The sequence below is a fragment of the Manis javanica genome, chromosome 3 (assembly GCF_040802235.1).
Source record: "Manis javanica isolate MJ-LG chromosome 3, MJ_LKY, whole genome shotgun sequence".
Classification (NCBI taxonomy): Eukaryota; Metazoa; Chordata; class Mammalia; order Pholidota; family Manidae; genus Manis; species Manis javanica.
This window is the reverse complement of record NC_133158.1, coordinates 212977140-213004952: the sequence shown is the minus strand read 5'-3', so window position 1 is coordinate 213004952 and position 27813 is coordinate 212977140. Positions and strand designations below refer to the sequence as shown.

The following is a 27813-nucleotide window of genomic DNA, read 5'->3' as shown; positions in this document are numbered from 1 at the left end:
TTTTGCTACAAAGGACAGGAGACAAAAACAACCTCAATGCATGTCCTCAGGGAGTGTGATATGCTGGTTAGCAGAGTTTGTGTTCGCTACTCCTTCAAATGGCACAATCCTTTTCTCATAGATAATAGAAATAAATGGATAAAGAACAAGTATGTTAGGCTGATCTTAACTTTTATTTATATTTTTTAATTGTGCACTAATACATACAAAAGAATCTATATATCACATACATGTAAATTATAAATCATAATATAAAATGAATACCTGTGAACTCATCTCTTAAAAACTAGAAAATTAAAAATACTCTTAATGCTTCTGTTTTTTATTTAATGTTTCTTTGATGCCTAACAATCCTGCCTTAAGATCATTATTATGAGCTTCCTTTATGATTGTGCAATACTATAGATGCACAGGGTAATGCTTTTGTCAAAATATAAAATAAGCCTCTGGGTTGTTTTTTATGTCTGTCACCTCTTCTCCTTCCCAGATACCATTGTTGCGGCTCAAGCTTAGAGGATCTCATCTAGACCATGGTGATAGACCCCTCATGTGTCTCTGTGTCCATTTTATATCCAGAGTTGAACCAGCAGCTGGATGAAAGAGTGAGCCAGGAGGGCAGCTATGGATGGGGAGGATTCAGTCTATAAAGGGCATGAAAATATTTGAATCAATTAGAAATATGGTTTCAATGAATTGAGTTTTCATACAACTCTAAATAACTAGCAAAATGTGAATTTATTCTATTTACATGCTGTATTAGTTTTCTATTGTTCTGTTACAAATTACCACACACTAAACAGCTGAACACATTTACTTATCTCCCATTTATTATCTCAATTTCTGTGGGGCAGGAGTTGAGACGTAGTGTGGCTGGGTCCTCTGCTCAGCTCTCACATGGCTGCACTCGAGGTGTAAGCTGGGCTGTGTTCTCATATGAAGGCTCAGCTGGGGAAGAATCTGCTATCAAATTCATTCAGGGTTTTGGAAGAATTCACTTCTTTGTGATCCTTTTGCTGAGGGCCCCAGCTTCTTGCTGGCTGTTGGCTGGAGGCTGCTCCCCAGTCCTAGAGGTCACCTTGCCACATGGGCTTCTCCATCATGGCTTCTGGCTTCATCCAGCCCATAAGGAGAGTCTCCAACTCTGTGTCACACTTGCTATAGTCTGTGGGTTAGATCAAGCCGTGATTCCTGTCCACATCCCAAGGAGGAGATTACATAAGGTGTGACCACCGGGAGGAGAGTCACTGGGAGTCTTCTTAGCATTTGTCCACTACTTATGCATGAGTAGGCAGTGCTTTGGAGTAGGAGAAAAATCCTCATCAGGCAGGTATATATTGTTAAACTGTCTTCTCAAAGATTATGTATGATTATAATTAACTGAAAGTTAGCATTCTTCTGGTATTTTGCTAGAGCCGTCATACATTGTGTAGAGCTATTTGGAAGGAGTGATTCATTTTAGTATCTAAATTTTAAATCCTTTAATATGTTCTCCAAAGTGCTTTAGTTCAGAAAATCGTGAGTGAAGAAGAACTATATAAAAGAAGGAAGTCTACTGCAAAATTTTTTTCAAAGACAGTTGATTCTCTTTGGGCTAGGAAAAATTCATCTGTTTCTGCACATAATTTTTATCAAAAGAATACATTAATTTCTCCCTATCTCCACTAAATAAATGTTGAACAAAAAAGTATTGGTTTATAAAGATACATAAAAAATTAGTTGGTTTAGCACATCCACTTGTTGTCAACATTTGCACTAACTTCTACCCTGTCATCAAAGCCATTTGTCTAAAACACGAACTTGATCTTGTCAGTTCTCTGAATCAAAGCCTCTGATAATGTCTCCTGGCCCACAGGATCAGCTTTAAAGTCTTAAACTTGACATTTCTGAATCTTCAAAAACCAGCCCCAGTCCACACTTACATCCTCCTCTTCCCTCCCTCCTCCCTGTGTTGATGCTAGAGACACAATAGGTGGCCTCATGAGCCCCACTGTCTTTAATGCTGCTCTACTTGGCACATATTATGTCCTCTGCTTGGCACGTGACCAGAGACCTGGCTTTGCCCACCACTGGGTTCCTTGGGCAAAGTGCTTAATACATAGTAAGTATTCAATAAATAGTGCTTGAATAAATGAGCCTCTGATTCTTCTTATTTAAAATGAGGGATTGAATGAAATAATGGCTCCGGTGACTCTAAATTAAAAAAAAAATCATTACAAGAACTAAAAGACTGTATGGAAATAAATTAAAATGTGTGGTGGAGATTCTAAATGCTACAGGATTTCAGAGGAAGAAGGTATCTTTCTGTGTAGGAATAGTCAAGGACATTTTTGCTGAAGAAAGTGGGATTTAAAACAGGTCTTGAAAGATAAGAGTGATTTTGAGCCATTGCTGGCATGACACCTTCTTTCTAGTTCTTCATTAAAATCTTACTGATTTGAGCTATTGAATTATAAACAAAAAAGGAGGAGCAGGTAGTTTTTACACACAAAAAGGAGAGAAAGGGCTTTGAAAATGAATAAAAGGCAAGATCAGAAGCTCCAATGAGGGAATGAGGCAGATACAGATACAAATGAGGACATTGCCTGATAAGGGTTTGCTCTGGCCAATAGTGAAACTTAATTTTTACTATTAATTGGTAGGTTGGAACAAGATTATGGAAGATCTGAAAACTCAGGAGTGCAATTTGGATTTGGTATGATAGGCAATAATGAGCTATTACATGTTCTTACAATAGCATGATAGTATTTTAGGTTTGTTAGTCTGATGATGGTAAGTGGGCTAGATGGGAAAAGAAGAGAATAAAGTCAGGGAGGTTAGGCAGGAAGTCTCAACTTGGATAAAAATAGCTCCATACATTTTTTTTTTACATCTCTTTATGATTTAGAAAGCACCCAATACTGGTACAAAAGAGGTCCTCACAACAAGCCTTGGAGTAAGGAAGGGCAGATATTAATGTTCTTATCCCTGGATTTGCCCGTCATAGAGCTGGTAAATGGTGTCTTTGGAACTCAGACCTACTTCCTGCTTTTTAAATCTCTAAGCCAGCCTGCCACTCCCTTTAACTTCTTCGTGATATGCAAATGCAGCTCATCATCCCTGGCCGTCAAGTAGATGCGGTCTGCCAATTCTCTTACTGTTGTAATCCCAACTTTACTCGGTCATCCAGACTTCTAGCCGATGACCCACTCACAAACCCCAAGATCAGTGAGCCGCAGTGAATTCAAAGAGCACTTTCTGTACAACTCCCATGTTACAGATAAGGAGAAGGAAGCTGACCACAGCAGACTCCTCCTTAAGGTCGCACCAGTTCACATTTACTCAAGGATTAGGACTTAAATTTCCTGATATACAGGCCAGGACTTTTACTACTACATAATGTGAATTATGCTGATTCACGTACCTTATAAAGTTACATAGATTTTCATTTTCAGTGTTTGAAATCTCCTATATTTCTTAATGGCAGGAAGGCTGGTCTTAGAGTCCCCTAAATCTGGCCACATCCTAGTCCCTGGAATCTGTCAATAGGTTACTTTATACAGGAAAAGAAATTGCTGGTGTAATTAAAGGGACTATTCTAAAATAGGGTGGTTTTCTTGAATTATCTGGGTGGGGCCTTCCAAGGGAAAGGGGGAGGAAGGGGTGTCAGAGTTAGAAAAGGAGATGGATGGTAGAAGCAGTGGGGAGGCGATGGCTGGCTTTGAGGATGGGAGAGGGGCACAGGCCAAGGAATGCAGGCAGCCTGTAGGTCTAGACAAGGGAAGGAAGCAGACCCTCTCCTGAAGCCTCCGGAAGGAACGCAGCCATGCCGACGCTTTGACACCCACTGAGGCCCATTTTGAACCCCCTCCCTCCAGAGCTGTACAATGATAAACCTGTGTTGTTTTAAGCCATTAAGTTTGTGGCAATTTGTTACAGCAAGTATGGGGAGTAAGGAGCGAGGGAGGACTCATTTATTTAGCACCTTCTGTGCACCAGGCATGGATATCACAATAAGCTTGTGTGGAGAAGCAGTGTGCTCACTGTTTTACACATTAGGAAAATAAAGCTGAGAGGTGAAGTAACTTTCCCAGGTGACACAGTAAGGGGCAAATTCCACAGATCAGGAATTTAACTCAGGGCTGCCGACTGCTTCATCCATCACACAGTTTCTAGTACGAGAGGGAAGTTCTCAAGAGGCCTCCACAGTGTGTAACCACGCAGTTCTGGAGCCCAAGGAAGAAATGCGGTGTAAATCAATGGGCCAGGGGGCTGAGGCATGGGGAAGACCTTCATGAAGATCTCGCACCATGAGGCAGGGAAGGCCGGCATTGACCACATAGTCTGAAGCAAGTATTTTTTACACACATTATTGCATTAAACCATCACAAATCACACTAGGAAGTAAATTTTATTCTCCTTATTTTTATGGTTGAGGAACTGAGGCTTGAAGGAGAAAACACCTTGCCCCAAATCTTATGGCAAGTTAATGACAGAGCTGTGATTTAAATATAAAGCTTACCTCCTGTGATTAAAAAGAAAACAACACAAAAAAACTTTTATTAGTAAAAGAGAAAGAGCCAGAGAAGGGCATGATTTTATCATCACTTGAAAATATATGACCCCAGGGCCCCAAACACACAGAAGATTGTAATTGGCTTGAGGTCATGGATGTTTATGGTATTATTTGTTCTCTAGGGTGCTCAGAACATTATTAAGTATGTTGTAGGGGACCCAACATACTCATTAAATGAAACCCATCAGTGGGATAGAGGGACTTCTGTATAAGATTAACCAAAAAGACTGGTTCCCCAGTGTCTGGACAGATGACGGTTGAGATCTGATGGGACCCAGATGTGACGAAGTCCCTCTTGTCCTTAAAGTTTTTCCCCCATGAGCCCACCTATCACTAATGTCCCCTCTTTCTCCTTCCTGATTGCCCATAGCACATACATCAGCCCCAAGTGCTGGGAACTTGATCACCCTCAGTTCTGCACTTCATGTCACCCTGCTGCCCTGACGACAAAGGTGGCCCCTGCCTACAGCTTCAGTTCACTTTCAAGTCTCCACAGCCCCTCTCACGTCTCTCCCCTCCAGCCTTACCACTTGTCCACACAAACCCTTGTCTCTGGTTGGCCTGATGCCCTGCCTGGAGCCCGGGGACTCTGCGCCTCACTCCACCACTCCGCCTTATTTGGATCTCTGTCCACTGCACCAACATGTGCTGGTTAATTCTCCACTCCCTCACAATGCCTTCTTTAACCCTTCCAGCTCTTCTCCCCTACTTCCTCAAATCCTTTGGTTATTATTGCCTGTGCTTCATGATTTACACCTCAAATAAAATCAAAATTCCTTAGTATGGTTCAAAGGCCTCTTTCCTCAACCACACAGTTTATTTTTTCACTCCATTTTTTTTATTGTGATACAATACACGTAACATGAAATGTACCATGTTAGCCATTTTTAAGTATACGGTTGGGTGGCCTGAAGCACATTCACATGGTTGAGCAGCCAGAATTCATCTTGCAGAACTGAATCTCCGTGTCATGGTCTTCCTCTGGTCCACTCTCCCCTTTGCCCACTTGGTGCTTGCCTGCTGGCCTCTTGTCAGCTTCTCCAATAGGTCAAGTGGTTCACAGCTTGGGCCCTGACACAGGCAATTTCCTCCATCTGAAGGCATTTTCCCAGTACCACTCCCACCCCTACCACATGGTCAACCAAGACTGGTCTCTCCTCATCCTTCAGTTTCAACTTACATTCCACCTTAGAGTTGGCTTCCTGATCTCTCATGTTTACGTAGATTTCCTACTTAAAAACAAAAAACAAAAAGAACTCTGACACCTGAGGATTTTTTGTTTTTAAGTAGGAAATCTACGTAAACATGAGAGATCAGAAAGCCAACTCCAAGGTGGCATTTAAGTTGAAACTGAAGGATGAGGAGTGACCAGTCCTCTCTTAAGTGTTGGACTTGGTACACTTATCTGTCCTAAAATTCTAGGTTAAAAAAAGGACCATGCATAGACAGTCCAAATTTAGGTTAACCTTTCAGTGAGTCTTCATAAGTTTATCATTATACTGATTTTAATTTTAGAATCTCCTGGGTCCTATAAGATATCCCTTCCATAGGAGTCAGAATGATAAAATTGTCAAAATAGCAACTGTAAAGTTGAAATCACTTGACAGTCTGTGACTTATATGCACTTGAAACTTCAATTGTGATAAACCCTTTGGACTCAGCCTCATTTGTCAGCTGTATACAGTCAGTGCAATTTACTTTGCTAATTTCACAAGTAGATGATGTTCTTTTAGGGCACACAGACATAGAAATCATAAATATGTCATTGCTGCCTGCTTTTGTATCTCAATTCAGAGCCTCACAGGCTTAAACAGAGGAAACACATTTAACAACACAAATAAATTGTACCTATTTCTTAGAAGCATTTCAAAATGCATTCATTATTAGAGTCACCAAATCTACTGAGTGATGGAATTTAAATAACTATATGTTGGTACTCTGCAAACATAAAGTAACAACAATAATAATAGCAGTTACCACTTTTTTAGTGCATGCTATCTATCAGGTATCATGCTGATAGCTTTGAATGGATTACCACTTTAATCTGCTGAACTTTTCAGAGAAGGCATGTTATTATTCCCATTATATAAAGGAGGAAACTGAGGTTTAAAGAGGTTAACGATCCTACTCACATATTCACCTTATTATTTCAGTGGACCTGGGATCTAAACCTGGACAGCCCTACTCTGTATGCATAAATAATCCTTACTTGTTGGCTGTAACTTTTACTACCATAGGAACAAAGAGGCTCAAATTATAGCATGAAATAAAAGGATAAAGTTATGTGACTTGTTTCCAAAAGGAGATTTTTGGAAATTATTCCCCACACCCCTCCAAAAGTTGGATTAAAAGTTCTCTATGAGTACTTTTTGTAAAGTCTTTAGATGTTTTCCCTTGGCATAAATACTCATGAAAAGTTGTGTCCTAAAATATGGAATCCTTGTCTGGCCCTGCCACCCTGAAAACTTGACTAGATGCTATAATGTTAAATATCATATACCTCAAAATAACAATACTGAATATTTCAAAGGTAGCTTTCTTTCACAGAACCCCAATGCCGTACAATTATTGACTAATTTGTCCTCGGCATTCCAAAGAAAGTTATTGGCATTATTAGAAGGTTTCACTGGAGGAAGCAAAATCAGAACAATGAGTACAAAAACCTAGGGAGATGAATGAGAATACTCAGGGTTTAAATTTTTTTTCCTTTATTTTCAAAAATTTCCTTTCACTTGATCATTGACAACTGTAACCACATAGCTTGCTCCATCTGGCTTCAAATACACTTTCCCTGGAAGATCATTGTAATTCAAATCCATTCAGTGCTGCTTCACTTTTGTAATTTGTTAGTTAAGTTTAGTAGTGTGCCCTGCACCTATCTTAATGACATAGCACATTGATAACATTTTCAGTTATTTAAAGCCATGTTTGCTGACAGAGCCTTGGCACCAAAGAACATTCTAAAGGGCAATCTTCACACATTCAAGTAGCCTGAACAAGGAATTGATACAGTTTAAACCCTGGCTAGTTCTGCATTTTCTAAATGAAGGTCGCAGAATTTTTAAATCGCACACTTAAGAAAAAAGTTGGTAGAAATACATTCCAGGGAAGAAAATACACTCAAGGTCACAATATATGGATTCAGTCTTTGCTCCAACAGTCAAGACACAACCAGTCAGATTTTTACCTGGAGTTTGCCTTAAGTTTTCTTAAGGGAAAGGTGAAAACTTTATTACATCAGATAAAGTTGTCAGTGACAGGAAAATCAGGGGGTCAACAGAGGTAAAAGAGGAGGGAGCTGTCTGAAAAGCAGTGAGAATCACTGAGTTGTGTGCAATTTCTCAGGACCCTCAAAATAAGAAAAGAATGAGAGAAATTTAAAAGGAAAAAGAAGAAAAAAAAAAGAACAGCCAAAGGGGTGAGACACAGCCATTTTGATTGGGGGGGAATGTCTAACTACACAATGAGGTCATCCTATCTCCCGGAAGTGACTAGCAATCACCTGCTTTGTACTAGCTCCGCCCCTTCCCTCAGAGGTCCCGCCCCTCCGCCAGCAGCCGTGAGGGTGTTAGGGGGCGTTTCTCCAGGAGGAAAGCTGTGAGCTGCGACGCTGAGGAAGGGGACCCCAAAACGTCTGGCACTGCCCCTTCCAGGGATCACTTTGGATCGCCTCACTCGGCCCAGCGGGATTCAGAAACGCCGAGGGGTCAACCTGATGGGTTTCGGGGTCAACGGAAGAGGGGAAGGGGAGCCCTGGCGGGGAGAACCCCCCGGCCCCCCGCCCAGCAGCTGAGGCACAGGAGGGCGGCCATCTTGGCCGGGAGGGTAGGGCTGGGGAGCTGCGGGCGCCGTGCGATTGGGGGGCTCGCCCGGAAGTGACGCCAGCTACCCGGAAGCGGAGGGGGTTCCCTGGCCCACTCCCCCCTCGTTCGTTTGCTCCCCCGCTTCCTCCCCGCCCCCCTTCCTCTCCATTCGTTTCCCCCCTCCCCGTTCCCTGCCTTCTCCCCCCCCCCCGTCCCTCCCCCCCCAGCCTCCGGAGCTGGGAAGAGAGTCAAGATGGCGGCGAAATCCGATGGCGGTGGCGTGGGGGTGGGCTTCGCCCAGCTGCACAACCTGGACGAGGCGGTGGGCAGCGGCGGCGAGGAGGACGGGGAGCCCGGGGGAGGCGGCTGCGGCGGCGGCGGCGACGGCAACGAGCCCGGCGAGAGCAGCTCGCTGCACATCTGCCACTGCTGCAACACCTCCTCGTGCTACTGGGGCTGCCGCTCCGCCTGCCTGCGCTCCCTCCTGGGCAAGAAGCCGCGCCGCAGCGCCGCCGCCGACGGGGGGGACCAGCCGCTGCAGCCGCCCGCGGCCGCCGGCCCCGAACCCCCGACGCCCTCGGCCGCGCGGCCGCAGCCCCCGCCGCCGCAGGTGGAGCGGCCGTGGCTCGACTGCCTGTGGATCGTGCTGGCGCTGCTGGTCTTCTTCGGGGACGTGGGCACCGACCTGTGGCTGGCCCTCGACTACTACCGCAAGGGGGACTACGGCTTCTTCGGGCTGACCCTCTTCTTCGTGCTGGTGCCGTCGCTGCTGGTGCAGAGCCTGAGCTTCCGCTGGTTCGTGCAGGACTACACGGGCGGCGGGCTGGGCGCCGTGGAGGGGCTCAGCAGCCGGGGCCCCCCCATGATGGGGGCCGGCTACGGCCACGGCGCTGCCCGCGGCGGCCCGGGCGTGGGGGGCCCGGCCACGCCGGGGGCGCAGCGCCTGTGCCGCCTCTCCGTGTGGATCTGGCAGTCGGTCATCCACCTGCTGCAGATGGGGCAGGTGTGGAGGTAAGAGCACTGCGGGGGTGGGGGCGGGGGCCCGACCCGCCGGCCCTGCGAGGGTCCCGCGGGCGAGGCCGGAGCCCTCGGAGCGCGCTCCACCCGCGAGGTGCCTCGCAGGTGGGCCCCCTCGGACGGGCCTGGCCCAGGGTCTTGGAGGAGGGGTTTGCCGCGCACTTCTGGCGTCCCTGAAAGACCAGCGTTTGGTCCGGATCCCTGGCCACGCCTTTTGGCCCAGGGAGGCCCCAGTCCCGCTGTTTGTCTGCCTGAAGATCCGTGGTTCGCACTTAGCAGAGACCCTACCTCATCCTCTCTCCCCTCCACCTCTGCAGACCTGTCTTCCCGTGGCCCTTTTCCCCTGTATCCTAAAGTAACCAGCCGCTAGCGCTTTTTAACTGCGCCCCAGCTCGCCTCCAGGGGGGAACCCTCCTTCCTCCAACCGGTTTGCACTCGGTTTTGTCCCCCCGGTGAGACGTCTTCCCCTCTTCCCCCGTCCTCCCTCCGCAGTGGCCTGTGTGGGGCCCTGAGCAAAACCCTTGGCTGCCTCTCCCTTTAGCACTCCTTATCCCCCGCCCCCGCCCCCCTTCCTGCAAACGTCTCCAAACCGCTGCCCTCCTTGAAGGAAAGGACTGTTTTTTTTTTGCTAGATTAGACGTGCCCTTTTCTTAGTGACAGGTGAAATAGTGCACTGTGGGACAGAGTGCACGTGCTCGTTTTTGACTGTCACCTCCAGAAAATCAGCCACCTGGACACCTATTCTGGTGGAACGTTGTTTTGGGTAGCCGGGCTAGTGCAGAGGTGGTTTATATTCCTCCAGCTCCAAGCTCGGCCCTGCGGCCCTTTCCCTTCTGTAAATTTCCCGTGTGTCAGGTGAATCCCTTAAACATCACTTGCAGTGCTCTCTTGGCCACCAGCTTTTAACTGGCTTAAAGGAAATGATCTCAAAACCGTGGTAAATCTGTGCCCTCCAATCCTAGTCAGCTTGAGTGTGTTCTGGAAACAGTAAGTTTGTGGTAAGAGCATTTGCAAGAGAAAAAAAACCTTACTAAAGGTAAATTACACCGAGTTCTAAAGGCACATAAAAGAGTCCTGACTGCTTACACCTAGTAGGAGATTTTAGGCCCTCAGTATTTCAGCTAACTGAGCAAAGTTCATTGTTTTTTAAATTGTCCAAATCTCTATTCGGAATTTAAAATAACGTTCCAGAAGGACTGGGATTGAATTAAAGTCAAATCACGGAAAGTGAATGTAAGAACTTTGTCCTACAGAATTCACATGCAAATTCAGGAAGGGGACGTGTGAATAGTTCTGATTTTCCTGATCCTCGCAGCCTTGTTTACTGCTGTTCTTAGATTGAACTAAGCAACCTTTTTTTCCTAGCTGTAGTTGTCTGCAGATATTTTGTCTCCTGTTGATAAGCTTATAAGAAAAGGGGCAACAAAATAGGAAAAAAATGATTAACTTAGCTATTAGAAGCATGGCTTGAGGTCAAGTAAAATTTCGAAATACATGTTTTGAATTTGAAATGTAAATTTAAAAACAACCTTAAACACCCAAATACATGCTGAATCAAAAGTAGTGTGCTTGATATTGGGGATACTTTTTTTTTCTTGCAGTTTGGTGAGATGCAAAGAAATAAGTGAAGAGAGGGATAAAAAGTATGGGGAAAAGGAAGATTTTGAAGTGCTAGTAAATTTTAATGGCATGTATTTAATAACTAAGGCCTCTACTGAACAAGCCAAAGTTACCTCTCTCTCCATTCTCCATCTCTTTTTAGATCCCTAAGTGTGGGCAGTCAAAGTCTTGGTTTCAGGTTAAAATTCCTGAGAGAATTGTTTGTAATGTAATGTAATATATCCTAGATATTTATTAGTAGTTAAGCTTTAGGGACCTAATGAAATTGGAGTTCAGTTTCACACATTTTTTAGGCAGAAAAATCTTCCTCCCATTGACCTAAATCTTAATTGTATTTGGGCAAAGTAAAGTCCAGATTTCAGAACAAACTGAAAAGTACATTTTAAATGTAAATTTAGCTTTTATAGTTGTTTAAAATAGGTTAGTGTATTTTTTCCCAGATGGTCATTGAACTTTCAGGGTCTACAGTGGTATATATGTAATTTCACTTTTTAAAGAGATACCTGTGATTTTACTATGTCTGATTTTTTTTTGAGATTAGAATATATGTTGAAATATTTCATATAGTTTTAAAAAGTATATGAACTATTGAGAGAACTTGGATCTCACACAGTTATATTTCAAAACAAGTATTTACTGAGGAAGGATTTTACTTTTCTTTAAATTTTTTTCAGTAAACTGGTTTTGCTTGAGATACTCCAGGAGCAGGTTTCTGCTCTTTAATACCTCCTAGGCATGTGGGTTGCATGGAAGTCATTCATATGTAAAAGCTTTGGAGACAGGTTTTTGTTTTCTTGTTTTAATATCCTGGCAAATAATCAACTTGTCAGTATGTATAAATGTACATCATCTCAGTTTTTGCTGCAGTTCTTTTGGGGTTACAGTTTCCTTAATCATATTTGCTACCTAAAATTTTGCTTTTTCATGTGGTCATGTGACATAAAGGTTAAGAGGAATTCTATCATTGATTTGGGCTACATTCCTAAGAAAATATGTCGGTAGAACTGTGCGTTGTCAAAACTGATTCCATTTATAACAGTATAATACCAGCTATTAAACCATGAATATTGGTCTCTTCACATGCTTTTTTTTTTTAAGTAAAATTATTTGACTTGAAAGCATAATTCTTATTTAAGAAACTAATTTTCCTTGATAGCATGGTGGGGAGCTTCTGTGTGTGCTGCCTTTCCTGTCAGGATGGCAAATACTTGGTAGTTCTTTGACCTAGTGACCTTACAGAATGGAGGAAAATACTTTTGGCTGGGCCAGAACTGGAGCGTGGAAGACTAGTGGTCTGCAGGGTGATTTGGTTTCATGACCTCTTGCAGAACACTGGTGTGTGATTAAGGTCCATTTAATGCCTGCTTTATGCTCCCTGATTACCTAACCTGTAACTTAACCGTGCTGCTTAATGTGCTCTATTTTTCAGGTGCTTTTCCCAGGTACAGGAAGTATATGAGTCACTCATAACAGGAATGAGTCATACCAGTGCTTCAGTTTGGTACAATGTGTTGTTATTAGAAAGTGAAATCATTTTCTTGGAGGGTTAGATGTTAGGAAACAGTTTGATTTAGTTTCCAGATGGCATTGCTGTTTGTAAGTTTTGTCCTCCGGTGCACTGGCCTTCTTTTCTTCTCTACTACCTTTGGCGGGTGCTCAGTGTGGTGGCAGTTCTCTGCGGTCAAGAAGCAACAGTTGTGTGATTAAAATTTCATTAACATGATGATGTCACAGCCAAATCATTCATCTCCCTATTTATTTATTTTTATGGGTGTGTTTTTACTTTTCTCTATTTTACAGCGTAAATGAAGAATTTATTTAAAATCTTAATAGTGTTTGCTCTTTCAAAAGTGAAAGTCTACTGTCCATTCTCTTGGGAGATGGGATAGGGAGAAGGAAGAAAACAGAAAAAGGCATTTCATGCGTCATAATGGCTCCATCTACCCATGAACAGTGTAAAACTTTGTTTAGCATTTTTTCCTGTTTCAAGACTCTGGTACAATATAGGCACACACCTTTCTGTATAATCAGTGAATGTTGCTGGGTTGGTGACCAATGCTTTTTTTTTTTTACTCTCTTTGCACACTTTCCCCTATATGTAGGGAGACTTGGTATATTGTGGGGCTTTGTTCTTGTTGAAATTTTTAGAAGAGTGATTCTTAACTATGGTTAAGAATAGGATGTATTAAGCTTAATTTTAAAAAAGGCCCTAGCATTGCTAGACCTAGTGAAGAAGAATTTCAGAGTGGGACCCAAGCAATCTCAGTTTTAGAAGCTGTACAGGTGATTGGATGGGCAGCCAGACTTGAGAAACACTTTGAGAATTGTGTTTCACACTTATTCCATTTGGAGATTGTTGTTGGATTTCTGTTCTTAATAAACATGATGTAGCAACTGGGGATGAAATGATTTGATACTGTGAAGTTTGCTTCCTGGACAAATACCATGACAAGATGACTTTGCCTTGAAACTTGAGTGTCTAAAAGTCCTTGGGCTGTCTCAAGTGTGTGTGCTTATGGTACTCCGTTTTTTACTTTGAGCCCAAGTATGGATCGTATTCTTCAAGGATATCTAAATACAAAGCAGTCTTCAATAAATATAATCTACATCTTTGCCTTTTATCTGACCCAAGTAGTACTTTTATGATTATGTTGCATGTAAAAGGGTCTTTAATTTTAAGTTTGAAATGGTTCTGTTAAGTAGGCTCGAGGTAAACAAAACTGGGATTACAAGAGATATTGGAGTAAGCAATCTTTAATGTTCCTCTAGTTCTAAGATTCTGCAATTTAGGAATGGAAGTGTTACTTTACAAACAGGAAAATTCATTCATATGGGACCAGGGTAGCAGTCACAGTCACACGAAAAGATTGCATGCATGTATGTGTGTAAGTGTGTGTGTATGGGGCTTATATGTCTGCTTATTACTGGTTGGGAATCTCAGTATTGTGAAAAAATCATTTTTTTCCATTTTATCCAAAGATTTAGTGGAATGGGATTTTTTTTTTTGAGGGGAAACTTGAGAAAAGTTAATCTGAGAAAAATATATATGTTTGAGTAGTCAAAAAAACCTTGAGAAATAAAAATGTTGGGACTTAACCTTATTGGAAAGTAGATGGTGCTATAAAGTGTCAGTAAGAATGTGCCCCTGGCAGAGGAATTAAGCAAATAGGTAGGGAAGCAGACTAAAGAGTGAAATAAGTAGGTTTGTGGGAATTTAGCAGACAGTAAAGCATTTCTAATCAGTGAATGGAAAAGGATTATTTAACAAATAATATTGAGGCAGTTGATAACCTAATTGGGGGACAAAATTGATCTCTACATAAACAAAACTTCTAAAAGAACTAAAGATGTTAACATAAAATACTAAAGTGTAAAAATACTAGAAGAAAATGTAGGATAATTTTATAGTTAGAGTGGATGAGAACCTTTGACACATTCAAAGAAAATAGGACAGATTTAACAGCAAAGTTGTCCCACGTAGCTATCCTCTTCTCTTCTGCCTTTCCCCACCTGAAAAACCACACAGAACTACATGATTAACTTTTAACTGTGAGGGTAGGCGAGTTATTATGACAACTGTTCCCTAAAGGAGAGTAACTGTGAAGAGAGCATCTCTGAAGATTCTCATTTTTAAGTGAACAGAAATAGTAAAAACTTGACATTTATGGTGAAAATTCAAGGGGAGGTGGTAAAAAATGGCATACTCTGAGTAAAATTGCAACTAGTGATGAAAGATAGTATTCCAGAAACGATCCAGAAACAAAGTTTCAAAATCTGTATTACAGATGTCTGGCATTGTGGAAATCTAGTCTTGTCAGAAATCACAAGCAGTTCCTTTCTGTCTTTTTAACATCATTTGCTTTGATTTTGCAAACTTTGACCATAAGGTCAATTAGTTTGGCTTATGTAAGGGACAAATTAGGGACTGGTGGATGCAGAAAGAAAGAACTGTGTCTTAAATGTTGGCATTTTCCCTGCCTTAGGCTGTCACTTCACTGTCCAAACAAATTTGTGGCTAAAACTTGAGTTCCCTTCCCATGGTGGTGTTTGTCTACTTTCTAGTCAGAAATTCTGGATTTCTTATTTGGTTCTGAAAGAGGTAAATTTAAAAAAATGATGGAAATGTAGCCTCCTATAAAGTTCAGTGACTTCTGATTATTGCCTGAAGACAATCCACTATTGACCACTACTAGAGATAATAAAAAAAAGAAAAGGCACAGGATAGAGCATGGCATAAAGGGAACATCCGGTGAGGAAATCAGGCTTAGCATCTCCAGTGATAGAAACATCTCTGCCCTCAGTTTCCTTGTATTACAGTTATCAAATAAGGAGTTAAATTGATTGTTCCTTAAGGTCCCTTCAATTTTAAAAAGTCCATTTTGCTGTAGGTATTAGCTTTCTGAAGTTTTAAAGAAAGGATTTCAGACTCTAGTTTGAACAATTAAAGTATTTCAAAATGTATAGGTTTCCCAGGAATTGCTTTGAAGTATTATTATTCACAGCATATATTATCTGTATTATTCTGACTTACTATTTAAAAAATTTTCATTATTTGTTGTCACTTTGGTACCTGTGGAGGCATTATATGTATCTCTTTAGTTAAAATTTCTATCAGATTAGACTTTCTGAGAAACTTGCTGGTTTATTAGCTAACTTGGAGTATTTTCAATTTCAGCTAAAATTATTTTAAAGTTTTTACTGTTAGATTAAGTTATATATTTTGAAAGTTTTTCTGAGTTGTTTACCAAGATTAATTTTTTTGGGGGGGAAAGAACCTCAAAAGCACCTGCTGCAGTTTATTCTTTGATATATATTCTCTAACTTTGAAAAGTTAGGGCTTGTAAAATTTTTTTTAAATGATAACTTCCATGTCAATTGTGAGCTGCCTTAGGAAGGAATTCTAAGTGATTTTTTGTTGTTGTTTTTTCTTAGATTAAGGTATAGGTACCTTTTCAGTTCAAGCTGAATTTTTGGCAAAGACAGAATTTGCTTAGAGAATTAAATGAATGTTGTTACAATAAAAATCTACCTAAAATTCAACCGTAGATTTTTCTTTTCTGTGTCTGAAGTGGGTAAATCTGGGTATATTGCATCATTTTAATATACCCTAAACCAAACTGTAATATCCTGAAGTATTTTGCATATTGCTAAAAAAAGTTTCATCTTGCATATTGCTTTTACCCTGAAATACCAAACAAATGGCTTTAAAAATAAATTTTTATATTGAATAATAAACAATGTTGTATTAGTTTCAGGTGTACAACAGTGATTCTGTATACATTACAAAGTCATCATCACAATAAGTCTAGTGACTACACATAACTATACAAAGTTGTTACAGTATTATTAACTATATTCCTTATGCTGTATGTTACCTTCCTGAATCTTATTTATCTTACAGTTGGAGGATTGTACCTTTTAATCCCCTTTAACGATTTCATGTATTCCCCCATCCCCACTCCTCTGGGAACCATCAGTTTTTTTTCTCTATGAGTTTGTTTCTGTTTTGTTTTTTAGATTCCATATATAAGTGAAATCACATGGTGTTTGTATGACTTATTTGACTTGCATAATACCTTCTAGGTCCATCCATGTCTCAACTGACAAGATTTTGTTCTTTTTTATGGGTAGCGCGCACACACACACACACACACACACACACACACACACACACACACACACACACACACATCTCCTTTATCCATTCATCTACTGATAGACACCTATGCTTCCATATCTTGCCTATTGTAAATAATGCTGCAATGACCATAGGGGTACATTTTTTTTTTGAATTAGTGTTTTCGTATAAGTACTTGGAGGCGCAATTGCTGGATCGTATGATTGTTCTATTTTTAATTTTTTGAGGAACCGCCCGTGCTGTTTTCCATAGTGTCTGTACCAGTTTGCATTCCCACCAACAGTGCATGAGGATTCCCTTTTCTCCATAACCTTGTCAACACTTATTACTTTCTTTCCCTTTTGATGATAGCCATTCTGACAGGAGGTGATACCTCATTGTAGTTTTGATTTGCATTTCCCTGATTAGTGGTGTTGAGCATCTTTTCATGTGTCTTGGCCATGTGTGTGTCTTCTTTGGAAAAATGTCTATTCAGGTCCTCTGCCCATTTAATCAGATTGTTTGATTTTTTTTTATGTTGAATTATATGAATTATCTATATATTTTGGATGTTAACCTCTTATTGGATATATCATTTGTGAATATCTGCTCCCATTCAGTAGGTTGCATTTCCATTTTGTTGATGGTTTCCTTTATGTTCAGAAGCTTTTTAGTTTGATACAGTCAAAATCTTTGTTTTGAATGTAATATTTTTGTCTTTTTTTCTTGTGAGGAAGCTGTTTTTGTTTTATTTTGATTATCAATTTATAGAGCATGGACTCTATACTCATCACTCATTTTTAGGAAGAAATCTGTATATTCAATTCACTGAAAGGTAAACCAGTTTTCTTCACAGCCCTCCTGGGAGGGAGGTAGAGTGGATAATTACTGTTTGTCCTGGCCAGATGTACCTGAAGAATCATAGGTTCATGAAATAGAACCTTTCTCTTTCACCATTGTGGCCCCTTTTCATTCCCTCTTAAATACCCTGGAGGCATGAAGAAAGGTGGCAGGGGGGAGGAAGACACCAAGTCTGTGGTCTGGGAGGCCTGCCAATGAAATAGAGCGGGTGGGGAGTTTAGGACCAGGGCCTTGCAGGCAGCAGACACAACGCCTCTTTCTCTCCTCAGCTGTGTTTCTTAGAGTGGTCAGAGAACTTCTTCCGTAGGCGCCAGGCTTGTTAAAATGCAGATTTATGGGCCTCCCACAGGCTTAAGGAGTCAGAGCCTCAGGGAGGTGGGCCAGGGAATGTGTCTTTTTACTCAGTCTTTATTGTGGGAACTTTTAAGCATACAGAGGAGTAGAAAAGAGTAGTATATTGAACACCTGTTACCATCTATAGGCATTCAGTAATTAACATAGATAGCTGTGTGTGTGTGTGTGTATTTAACATATATCATGGGGCTGTACCTCTCCATACTTCACTGCAAATACTAAATAATTAGAATAATTCTACATGACTGTAATACCATTATCCCATCTAAGAAAGTTAACAGTAGTTCCACAATTATTCCACAATTCTATAAAATTGTTTAATGGCTACTTCACTTATACATTTGCCTGTTTGTCCCCAACAGTGTCTTTTATAGGTTTTCCTCCTTACAAATGGGTATAATTGAAATTCATGGACTGCTTTTCTGTTTCTTTAACTCTAGAGCAAGTCTTTTTTTTTCCCTCTTGACATTGACTTTTGCAGTTTAAGCCAGGTCTCTTGTATGTTCCGTACTTTGGGTTGCCTGATTGTTTCCGCCAAGTGTTGTCTGCCCTCTGTTTCCTGGGTAAACTTTCAGGTGCCTCTAGGGGCTGGAGTTTATTTCAGCTACCCAGTTTTGTCAGAGGTATTGCTTCCTACTTGATATTTGCATCCTATCAGTAGGCGCATGGTACCTGGTTCATCCTGCTATTAGTGATGCTTAGTTTTATCTCTTGGTTAACATTCTGATTGCCAGATTTTTTTGTATAAAGGTGCACTTTCCCCTTTGCGATCAGTATGTAACTCATGCAGGTAATGCTTTGGCAAGGTGTCAGTGTCGTGTTTCCTAACAGCCTTTTAGCTTACAGTCTTACTGGCCATTGAGAATCTGTGCCTGAATCAGTTGCGAAATTGGTGGTGGAAAATGGAATTTGTATTTTAAACACACTCTTTAGTAATTTTTACCTTTTCTACAGTTTCAGAGATGTTGCTGTCCTGGAATCTGAACCTGAGAGTAAAAAGATTTTGTCCTGAAGAAGTTGTATGAATCTGGGCACTAGTGAGTTTATAATGGGTTGTCAGTAGACAGAGTTTAAGCCTCATGTTAGATTTGGAGGGAAAAAATTACAGTATGTCTCATGTGTTCCTGTATGTAATAACAATAAACTGAGGTAAGGGCTAAGAAAAATTTATATCACATGTTAGAATATATGACCAATCAAAGGAGAGAGGAGGAGGCATGTAGAAATTACTAAGGAGGAAAAGACACTATTGAGAATTCTGTTTCATTTAAATTTTAATAAGTTTTTTGTGTCCATTTTACAGAGAAAGAAATGGGTTTAGAGAGGTTAAGTAATCTGATAAGTCATTGATCGGTAGCTGGTAGAGGAAGGTTTTGAAACCAGTTCTCACTGATGGCAAAATATGTGCAGATTTCTACATTAGACTTCTCATGTCATAATTGGGAGGCGCACGCCACTAATTGCTTTAATTAACTTTGGGACTTTGCTATTCTGGCCTGTGGAAAGTGGTGGAGTGATATTCTTGAACCCCACTGGGGCCTTTGATGTACAAGCTGAAGTTCTTTGAGACCTCAGGTCTCAACTCCAATGGATTGAATAAACTGCCGAGAATAGGGTGGTCTTATGAGTCTTAGCTGATTGTGTGGGTAACTGCCGCTGTGATCAGGCAGCTGAGTAGTGCTACTGAGTCTGTACCCTTAGGGAATTATTTTCAGTACTGTACCCAGTCTCTTAGGGTAGACACACCTTCCAGCCTTGTGATTTCCACGTGACGGAAAGGAGTGTGTAAGGTTGACAGTATCCTCTCGGCCACTCTGTCTCTCTTCAGGTCCCACCTAAATGTTGCACCCACGTGTTGGTTCTTTGTTGGCCTGTTGGAAACACCAAGAGCAGCTACTCTTTAAGTTATAAAACAGTTGTTTCTAAACCTTGCTGTGTGTTGGAATAACCTGGGAAGTCAGATATTTGGGTTCCACCATAAGAGGTTATGGTCCAGTAGGACTGGGATGGGCCTTAGAATTTGTATAGTTGAACAGCCCGTGCTTTCAGAAGTTCCCCAAGTGGTACACAGGGATGCGAACTATGATTGTATAGGTTGATTTCTACCAATATTTACAGTGGTAGTTCTCAAAGAGAAGTTATTTAATCAGAGTCACTTGGGAACTTTTTTGTAAATGTAAGCACTAGGCATATCAGCTGTAGAGGGGTGGAATGTATGAAGGAAGCCTTGATGATGATTTTAATGGAACCACCAGTATTTAAACAATCTCGGACTGGACCTTCCTTTTAGCAGCGGCGTATTGGCAAGCGTGTGTATTAATCAAATAGCAGCTCTGTTTGCCACATACTCTGGCATATTGGTTGCCTACACTGTACTTAAGATTGAGAATACTGTGAAAACATTTAGCATGAAAACTGTCTGGTGTACAGCCAAATATTCCTTTGCTTCAGAAGCTTCTTTGGAAGTTTGAAGTAATTCAAGGTCATTGTTAACATGAACTTTCACTGTTGGTGTTTCAGAAGTGCCGAGTTAGAGGCATTTTACTCTGTTGGGAAAATTGATATTCAGTCCAGAGTGGCTTTCATGTCTCGAATTTTCAGATATATTGTATTTGTTGGAATTGGTGCCAAGAATAGGATTCCTAAAAAGAAACTGGTGAATGAAAGGGGAGAAGTGACCTAATAGGTAATAAATGAGTCATTAGAGACAGGAATGAAGGAAACAGAGGGGAAAAATGACTTCACTACATTTTGCTTGATAGATTTATGGGGCGGAATAGCTACGGAAGGGGCTGGGAAGGGGTCGTCACAGTGTGTTATCTACTACCACGTGCGGGTGTGAGGTATTCATACGGTGGACCAACAAGAACATCGGAAGTCGACACACCCCAGAGTGACATCCCTTTGAGCTCCATCTAGGAATGAACGGGGGTGAGAAAACCTCTGCTCCTTGAAGCTGTGGGACGCTTGGGGTCAGGATGCCAGGAGAGGCAGCGGCTGGCAGAGGTGGGACCCAGGGCATACGGGCAAGCAGAGCACAGACCCTGTTGGAATCTCTGTGACTCTGGATCGAAGTGAGGACAACTCCAGATGTATCATTTTGCTTGGTCGTAAGGAATGAAGCATCTGAGCAGCCAACTGAGCCGTAGTTATAAATAACCCAGTATATTCAGGGTGCTGCCATTTTGCCTTCTGTCAGGCAGTTTTCATCCAAGCTGACTCTGAAGGAAAAGATCATACCTTCCAAAAAAGAAGTCACATATTACAAAGTAAAGCAGTGTAAAATGCTTCTGATTAGACCTAGTGTCTGATGAGTGCCTTTGGACTAGAAGAAAAGAGAAGCTACCAAAAGGATTTGTTACTCCAACTGCGGATTAAACAGAAGTTGTTAAAATGAAGCTGACATTAAAAGCAATTACTGTAAATTTGGAAAAATAGAAATTAGAGTATGTTTGTAGTGCTGTGGGCTGCATTTGTGGTTTCTGCTATTTCATAGGGACCACATAGTTTTCAGGTCGTTTTTGAGAGATACTCGTCTAGGGTTGAATGAGATGGTATTTGTTACAAGATCTTGAATGGGGCTCTGAAAGGTGGGGTGGGGTGTTTTGCCTGTTGGCTTGGCATTTGCGTTTAGAGTCTCAGTTTGTGGTGCAGTCACGTCTACCATAATGTGATATCTGTGTTCCCGAGAAACTTCTCATTCTGCAAAATCGCACACTAAAAATAATAGGGCTGTGGAAAAAATAAGATTAAGACTGGACTACTTCAAACCATGTGGCTTTGTAACTAGAGCACTAGCAAAAACAGTGATGATTCTGGTAAGCACGCTGGCATGGTAATATGGGTGATGTTTGCACTCAGCATCATATCCAGGTGGTTCTAGGTCTTTTATCCTGGGACTTGTTTTTCCATCTTTCATATGGAGGTTCCTGTAGGTCTTAGCTTCCACTGGAGGCCAGACCAGTCTCACCAAAATTAAAGCTTTGATCCAGGATGTGCCCTTCACGTGCGCTCACAGCATCACTAAGTGGTGGAAAGCTGAAAGATATTGAATCCACTAAACCAGATGCCACTAAAGGAAGGTACTTTGGTTAAGATTGCATTCTCACTGTTTTTCTTATGGTCTTCAAACTCTGCCCCCCACTTCCTCTAATGTCTTTCTCATTATTTGTGAAAAATCTTGCTCTTGATAGCTTTAAAATGCTAACGTGCTGGGAGGAATCCCACATGAACACCACTGTTTGCCCATTACACTGTTGGCACCCCCATTTTGTCCATCCTGTGCAGAGGAATTGTGTCACAGAAGCAGCTTCACTGACTCGGTTTTGAATCTGTGGTGGTGTCAAGATGCCCCTCTTGAAAATGAGAAGGTTCTGTTGTTTTGAGAAGTTCTGGTTTGGGAGCTAGTAAAGTGGTTCAAGGTTTAAGTGAAAGTTACGACTCTAATCATGCTTTCTTGGTCCTCATGCATAATAAAAAAGTGAAGAGGGGCTGCTCTCTCCACTTTTAAACTGCTGCTGCTGTAATATAGTTGTTGGCATCGCTGATGCCTCAATGCCACATCAGCTCTCCAACTGCGTACATGGAGCAGGAATGGTTTTAAATTTTGGTTCATTTGTGATGTGGTTATAATGAGGTTTAAAATTAAAATTCATCTCAGCATACAGTAAACAGAAAAAAGAGCAACAGTAGCCAGTTGTCAAGGAAAAGACTGATGGGTAGAATAAACAGACAGCTTACAGCAATATAAACAATCTGTTTTCATGGTTTTTTTTTTTAAAAGATGATTGGGAGAACATCCAAATTAAGTAGGAGTTAGTTAAATGTGAAAGGCAGCAAATATATAATGTGTATTTTGGTGACTGTTAACAGTTTGTTTCCTCAACAACTAATAACAAAAATTTCAGTAGCTTAACACAGCAGAAATGTATTGTTTACTGTGAGTGGCCCTGGCTGATGGTGGCGGTGACATCCTTCAGGGGCTCAACATCCTGAGTATTCAGCCTCTGAAAACCATGGGAATATGGAGAAAGCAAAATTGCTTCTTAAAAACGCTAGCTTGAAGTGACGTACATCACTTGTGCTGACATTCCATTGTGAGATCTGGCCGTGTGATCATAGCCAGATCAAAGGAGGCTGGGAAATGTAGTCCGGCCGGGCAACAGCTTTGTACCCAGAAGAGGGAGTTTGCATTTTGGTGGACAGACACTTAGAAGTTATTCTGTGCTTAACCGGTAGACTTCAAATTAAGGAAGGGTGTGTGTGTGTGTGTGTGTGTAAATGTAAGTTGCTATTGTTTAACTGTAAAATAGAATTTCTTTTTAAAACTTTGATTTAGTATTTTAGGATTTGTGAGCCATGTCAGGACCCTGTCTCATTGTATTCTTTTGAAAGTATAAAAAAACATTCTTCTCTTGAGGGTCATAGAAACAAGACAACCCTTATTATTTTTTGTTTGTTTGTTTTTGTTTTATTTATTAATTTTTTATTTTTGCTATCATTAATCTACAATTACATGAAGGACAACCCCTATTTTACTTGTCAGGTAAAACAAGTAACTATTTAAATTAGCTTCTAAAAATAATGATTAAGTTTAATCATTTTAAATATGATCTGTACTAAATTAAAATATAATCAAATAATACAACTAGAGTTTTAAATGATTTATCTTTGGTTGTCATTTCATTGAGGTGAAAATGCCCTTTGCAGATTAAATAAAAAGTAGGTGGCCCTATAGCTCAGTCTTGTCAATGTTTCAAGTCTTAAAAAGTAGTTCATCCGATTTAGAACAGTTTGGAATCTTGATAATATGACCAGAGCTGATGTTACTTTAACAAAACCGTGTTCCATACTTGGAGACCCCAGTGGGGACCATTCCCACAAGTGAGTACCCGCCAGAAGTCACACCACCTTGTTTTTCATCTGTTAAATGTACAGATTACTAAATACATAACTTAAATATATTTATAAAATTAATACCTAACTTTGGAAATTCACACTAAAACCAAAACATACTGGATTCTGTGTATTAATAACCACTAGGGATGGATAAAAATTAATATAAAATTTCCTTACAAAATACTTAAAAAATAGAGACCTACCACTTTAGCCTTGAAGATGTAACACTCAGCTGTTTTAAGATATTTGCTCTTTTAATTCTGAATATTGTTTAGGTTATATTTTCTGAACTAATTGGCTTTTAAAAATTAGGTTACTAAACATTAAAATAATAAATATATGTATTGATTTAGAGGCTACTTTGAGTTCCTCTATATAATATCACCACCAGTTGCGACTGTACCGGGGGTCTGGAGGGACTCCTTTTTTCCCCTTTTTATAAAGCAAAAATCTGTGACCTGTATGACTAATAAGTAATTAGTATGTTCTCAGACTATTTACTTGAGCCATAAAGCTGCTAATTAGAATTAGAATAAAAACCATACACTAAAACTTTTAACAGAAGCTATATGGTGTTACAGGTCAAGTACACTTACATGAGATAAAATTTTTTGGCCAGTTGATCCTAATAGTTTTAATACTTTTAATATGTTTACTTCTGTTATCTGGTGCTGGCCTAGTCTTTCCCTTCTAGCACTCCGTCTGTTGTACCCAGGTGGTATCACCCAGACGACAGATGGGACTCCCCAGGATTGCACTAAGCACTGAGTGACCCTGCCTGAGCTTGATGGAAATACAGCCGTGGATTCCAGAACACAATACTGCTGCAGATGTTGCAATGCCTTCTACTGTGTTTGAAAGCTTATTCATGGGCCTTTTCTGATTTTCAGTTCATGAGCACATTTGCGTGGACTCTCCAAAAGTCTTACTTAGCGGCATTATAGTAACATCAGTCAGCACAATCTTGGGACTTTTCTCAAAACCAAATAGAAAACAAATTGCCTGACTTCAGATAATACTCTTGATTGACACAGCTACAACCTTAAATAATAATTTAAAAAATATCCAACAAGTAACATCTCACATCAGTTAAGATGCCTATGTTCAAAAAACCAGAAATTAGCAAGAATTGGTGGGAAGGTGGAGAAATTGGGATCCTTGTGCCCTGTTTTTTGGGAAAGTACAATAGAGCAGCCAGTGTGGAAAATAGTATGGCAGATCCTCAAAACTTAAATAATAGAATTACATAGGCGCCGGAGTCCAGCTCCAGTGGTGGGGTGTGAAGCCCAAAAGGATGAGACGGAGTCGGTGCACGGAGAGACAGGACACGGAGTCAGATGGAGGTGGTCTCTCGACAAAGTGTCTATGACAGCTTTATACCATTTTGCACAAGGATATGAATATTTTTTATTGTTCTGATGATTCATTAGTATAGGCAGTTGGTTAATAAGTATAGGCAAGCTTTTTTCTTTCTTTTACTTTCTAATCTATTCATGGTTGGTCAAGTGTTAGACAGGTGATTGTTTTTCTGTTCTTTGACTGAAACTTTTCTCATTAACACGTACTCTTTTGTGTTTTACGTTTCTATGCAACGCAGTTTCTAAGTAGTGCATGTGACCGTAGGAGCGTGCAGTACATAGCAGCGACTATGGAGTCTATCAGCTCAGGGTGAAATACAGGTCACTTAGTGCCACAGTTAGCTAGGATTCTTTCCCACAAAAATATTCTTAGAGGCTTTAATAAATTTATAATCAATCTAAAATCATAAACTCATATCTTCATCTTATACCCCTTTATAGAGCACAGTAGGCAGAAAACTAAATTTCCCCTTCTTATCTACATTTCTCTTTCTCCTGTGTGGATACCAAAATCTCCCTGACATATGCTACACAGCTCTCCATGACTCTGCTACTGCAGCGACTATAAACAAGTTCTTACATGGTGAACAACGCAAGAGCATTCATACCATAGAAACTGCTTCTGTTTTAACTACAAACCTTAAACTAAACAATCACGTCAAATACAATGTATGATTATTCATTTGATTTTTATACTTTATATGTGAATCTAATAAAATGTTAATGTAGTAGGTAAATGCAAGATATAGATAGAAAGCATGATTTACAACTGTAAGAAGGCAGGTGTAGATGATCAGGTTTGTGCCTACAGACCAGGTCTTAATCCAAGCTGAACAAGGGCATCAAAACATCCACAGGTGCAGAAGATTTCTCTCAAAACTGGGGGGGTGAGGTTCTAAGCCTCACCTCTGTTGGCCCCCTTTTTCTCACCTGATGGCCTCCCTGCGACTGTGCCTGTCTTAGGTTGTTCCTCCCTTGAGGAATCTTACCCGTCTCTGGCTAACCAGCCATCTTCCGGGGCCATACAGGGAGATGTAAAGCTGGTAAGTGAGAGAGAAGTAATATTCTTTGAAAAGGTTAGTTTTTCACTTCTTTGCAGATTTATGCTCCATGGCTTCTATGCCCAGCACTTGTTTTGAGGTATCTTTACTTCCTGGAAAATTATGGTTCTTGGTAATTTCACCTATGAGGCACAAATTCTAGTAAAGGGCTGTGATTAGGAAAGAAGAAAAACAAACTGTAGAAGTAGTAGAGGGAAGAAAACATGAGATGATTAATTAAGTGTCAACAGGGTTATTCTATTCAATATTTTCTCATGACTCTATTTCTATAAAACTTTCCATCACTAGTTTCACTAGCATTGTAAACAAGGGGGGCATTCTCAGTGGAAATGGGGTGGTCAATGTTTGACTAACAGCAGGTTTCGGTACTTCAGGCTAAGATCGCCATTTGGCCCCTGCGTGTTCTATTCTTCAGGAGCACCGTCCTGAAAAGCTCCTGGGAAGTTTATGTTCTCATCTTTTCCGTGCTGCTTAGCAAAGGTTAGCTTAGTCTTTGGCAACAAAGCAAGTAAAAACAAAGCCAATAGTATAATGGAAAATAACAAAATCAAGGTGGGTAATAGAGGGAGCCAGCTGCAAAGGCCCCTGCCTTATGGGGGGTCTTCTTCCAGCCTGAGCTTTGCTACACAGCTTGAGTAGCATGGCTCCCGGCACATAGGATCCAGTAATTCCACTTTTGGGGTCTATACCCAAAGGAACTGAAAACAGACTTGCAGAGATATTTGTCACCCATGTTCATAGCAGCAGCATTCATAATAGCCAAAAGGTGGGAGGAACCCCAGTGTCCATGGAGGGGTAATGGATAAACGAAATTTAGCACATACATGTAATAGAATATGATTGAGCCTTAAGAGGGAAGGACATTCTGACACGTGCTACAAGATGGATGAACCATGAGGACATTGCGCTGGGTGACACAAACCAGTCACAAAAGGGCAAATACGGTATGATTCCACTTACAGGAGGTCCCTAGACCAGTCAAACTCACAGGGGCAGAAAGTAGAATGGGGGGTGCTGGGGCCTGGTGGAAGGGGGAAATGCGAGGTGGTACAGTTTCAGTTTGGGAAGATGAGCAGAACTCTGGACTCATGGTGATGACGGCCACACAGCAGCGTGAATGTACTTTGTGCCGCTGAACGACCATACACCTAAAAGTGGTGAAGAAGATAAGTTTATGTTATGTGGATTTTACCATAATTAAAAATCAACACCCTTCAGATATTTTCATCTTTTCCTAGCCCTGTTTGCAGCTTAAACACATGAACAAACCAACGAACAAAATCTTGTTCTCTTCCTTGCCCCAGGACTGTTGCCAAGTTAAAAACCAAAGCAATGTCAGTTATGTCCTCCTCGCTGACCCATTCAGGTGAAGGCATGGCCCGTACTGGTCTTACAACCGGACTGGCCACCTGGCAACCAGGCTCAGGGCTTTTATCTAAAAATAGTACTTTAAAATGGTCATTTCTACTTCCATAGCACAGTGTGCCCTTGGTCAAGTGACAAGTCAGTCCTAGTGTTTTCCTCCCCTGTGGTACCTGTTGTGTCAGATTTGGAATAGAGAACCTCAGTGCTCCTAAATCTGAAATTACTCCAGTAAAGGCCGGGTGGTGTTTTAAATCAGAAGAGGGCTCCTGCGAGCTCTCCTTCCCACCGTGTGGCCTGTGGTGAGGAG

At 41.0% G+C, this 27813-nt stretch overlaps 1 protein-coding gene across 1 annotated transcript in view; it reads left to right on the top strand.

The window, feature by feature from the left end:
* Window positions 1–8112: 8112 nt before the first annotated feature.
* XKR6 (XK related 6) overlaps window positions 8113–27813 on the top strand; it is a 233898-nt gene continuing 214197 nt past the window's right edge. Inside the window, exon 1 of the mRNA XM_036998969.2 lies at window positions 8113–9366. Within this exon, the coding sequence (XP_036854864.1) occupies window positions 8609–9366 (758 nt within the window). The 5' untranslated portion in view covers window positions 8113–8608. The remainder of the gene's footprint in view (window positions 9367–27813) is intronic.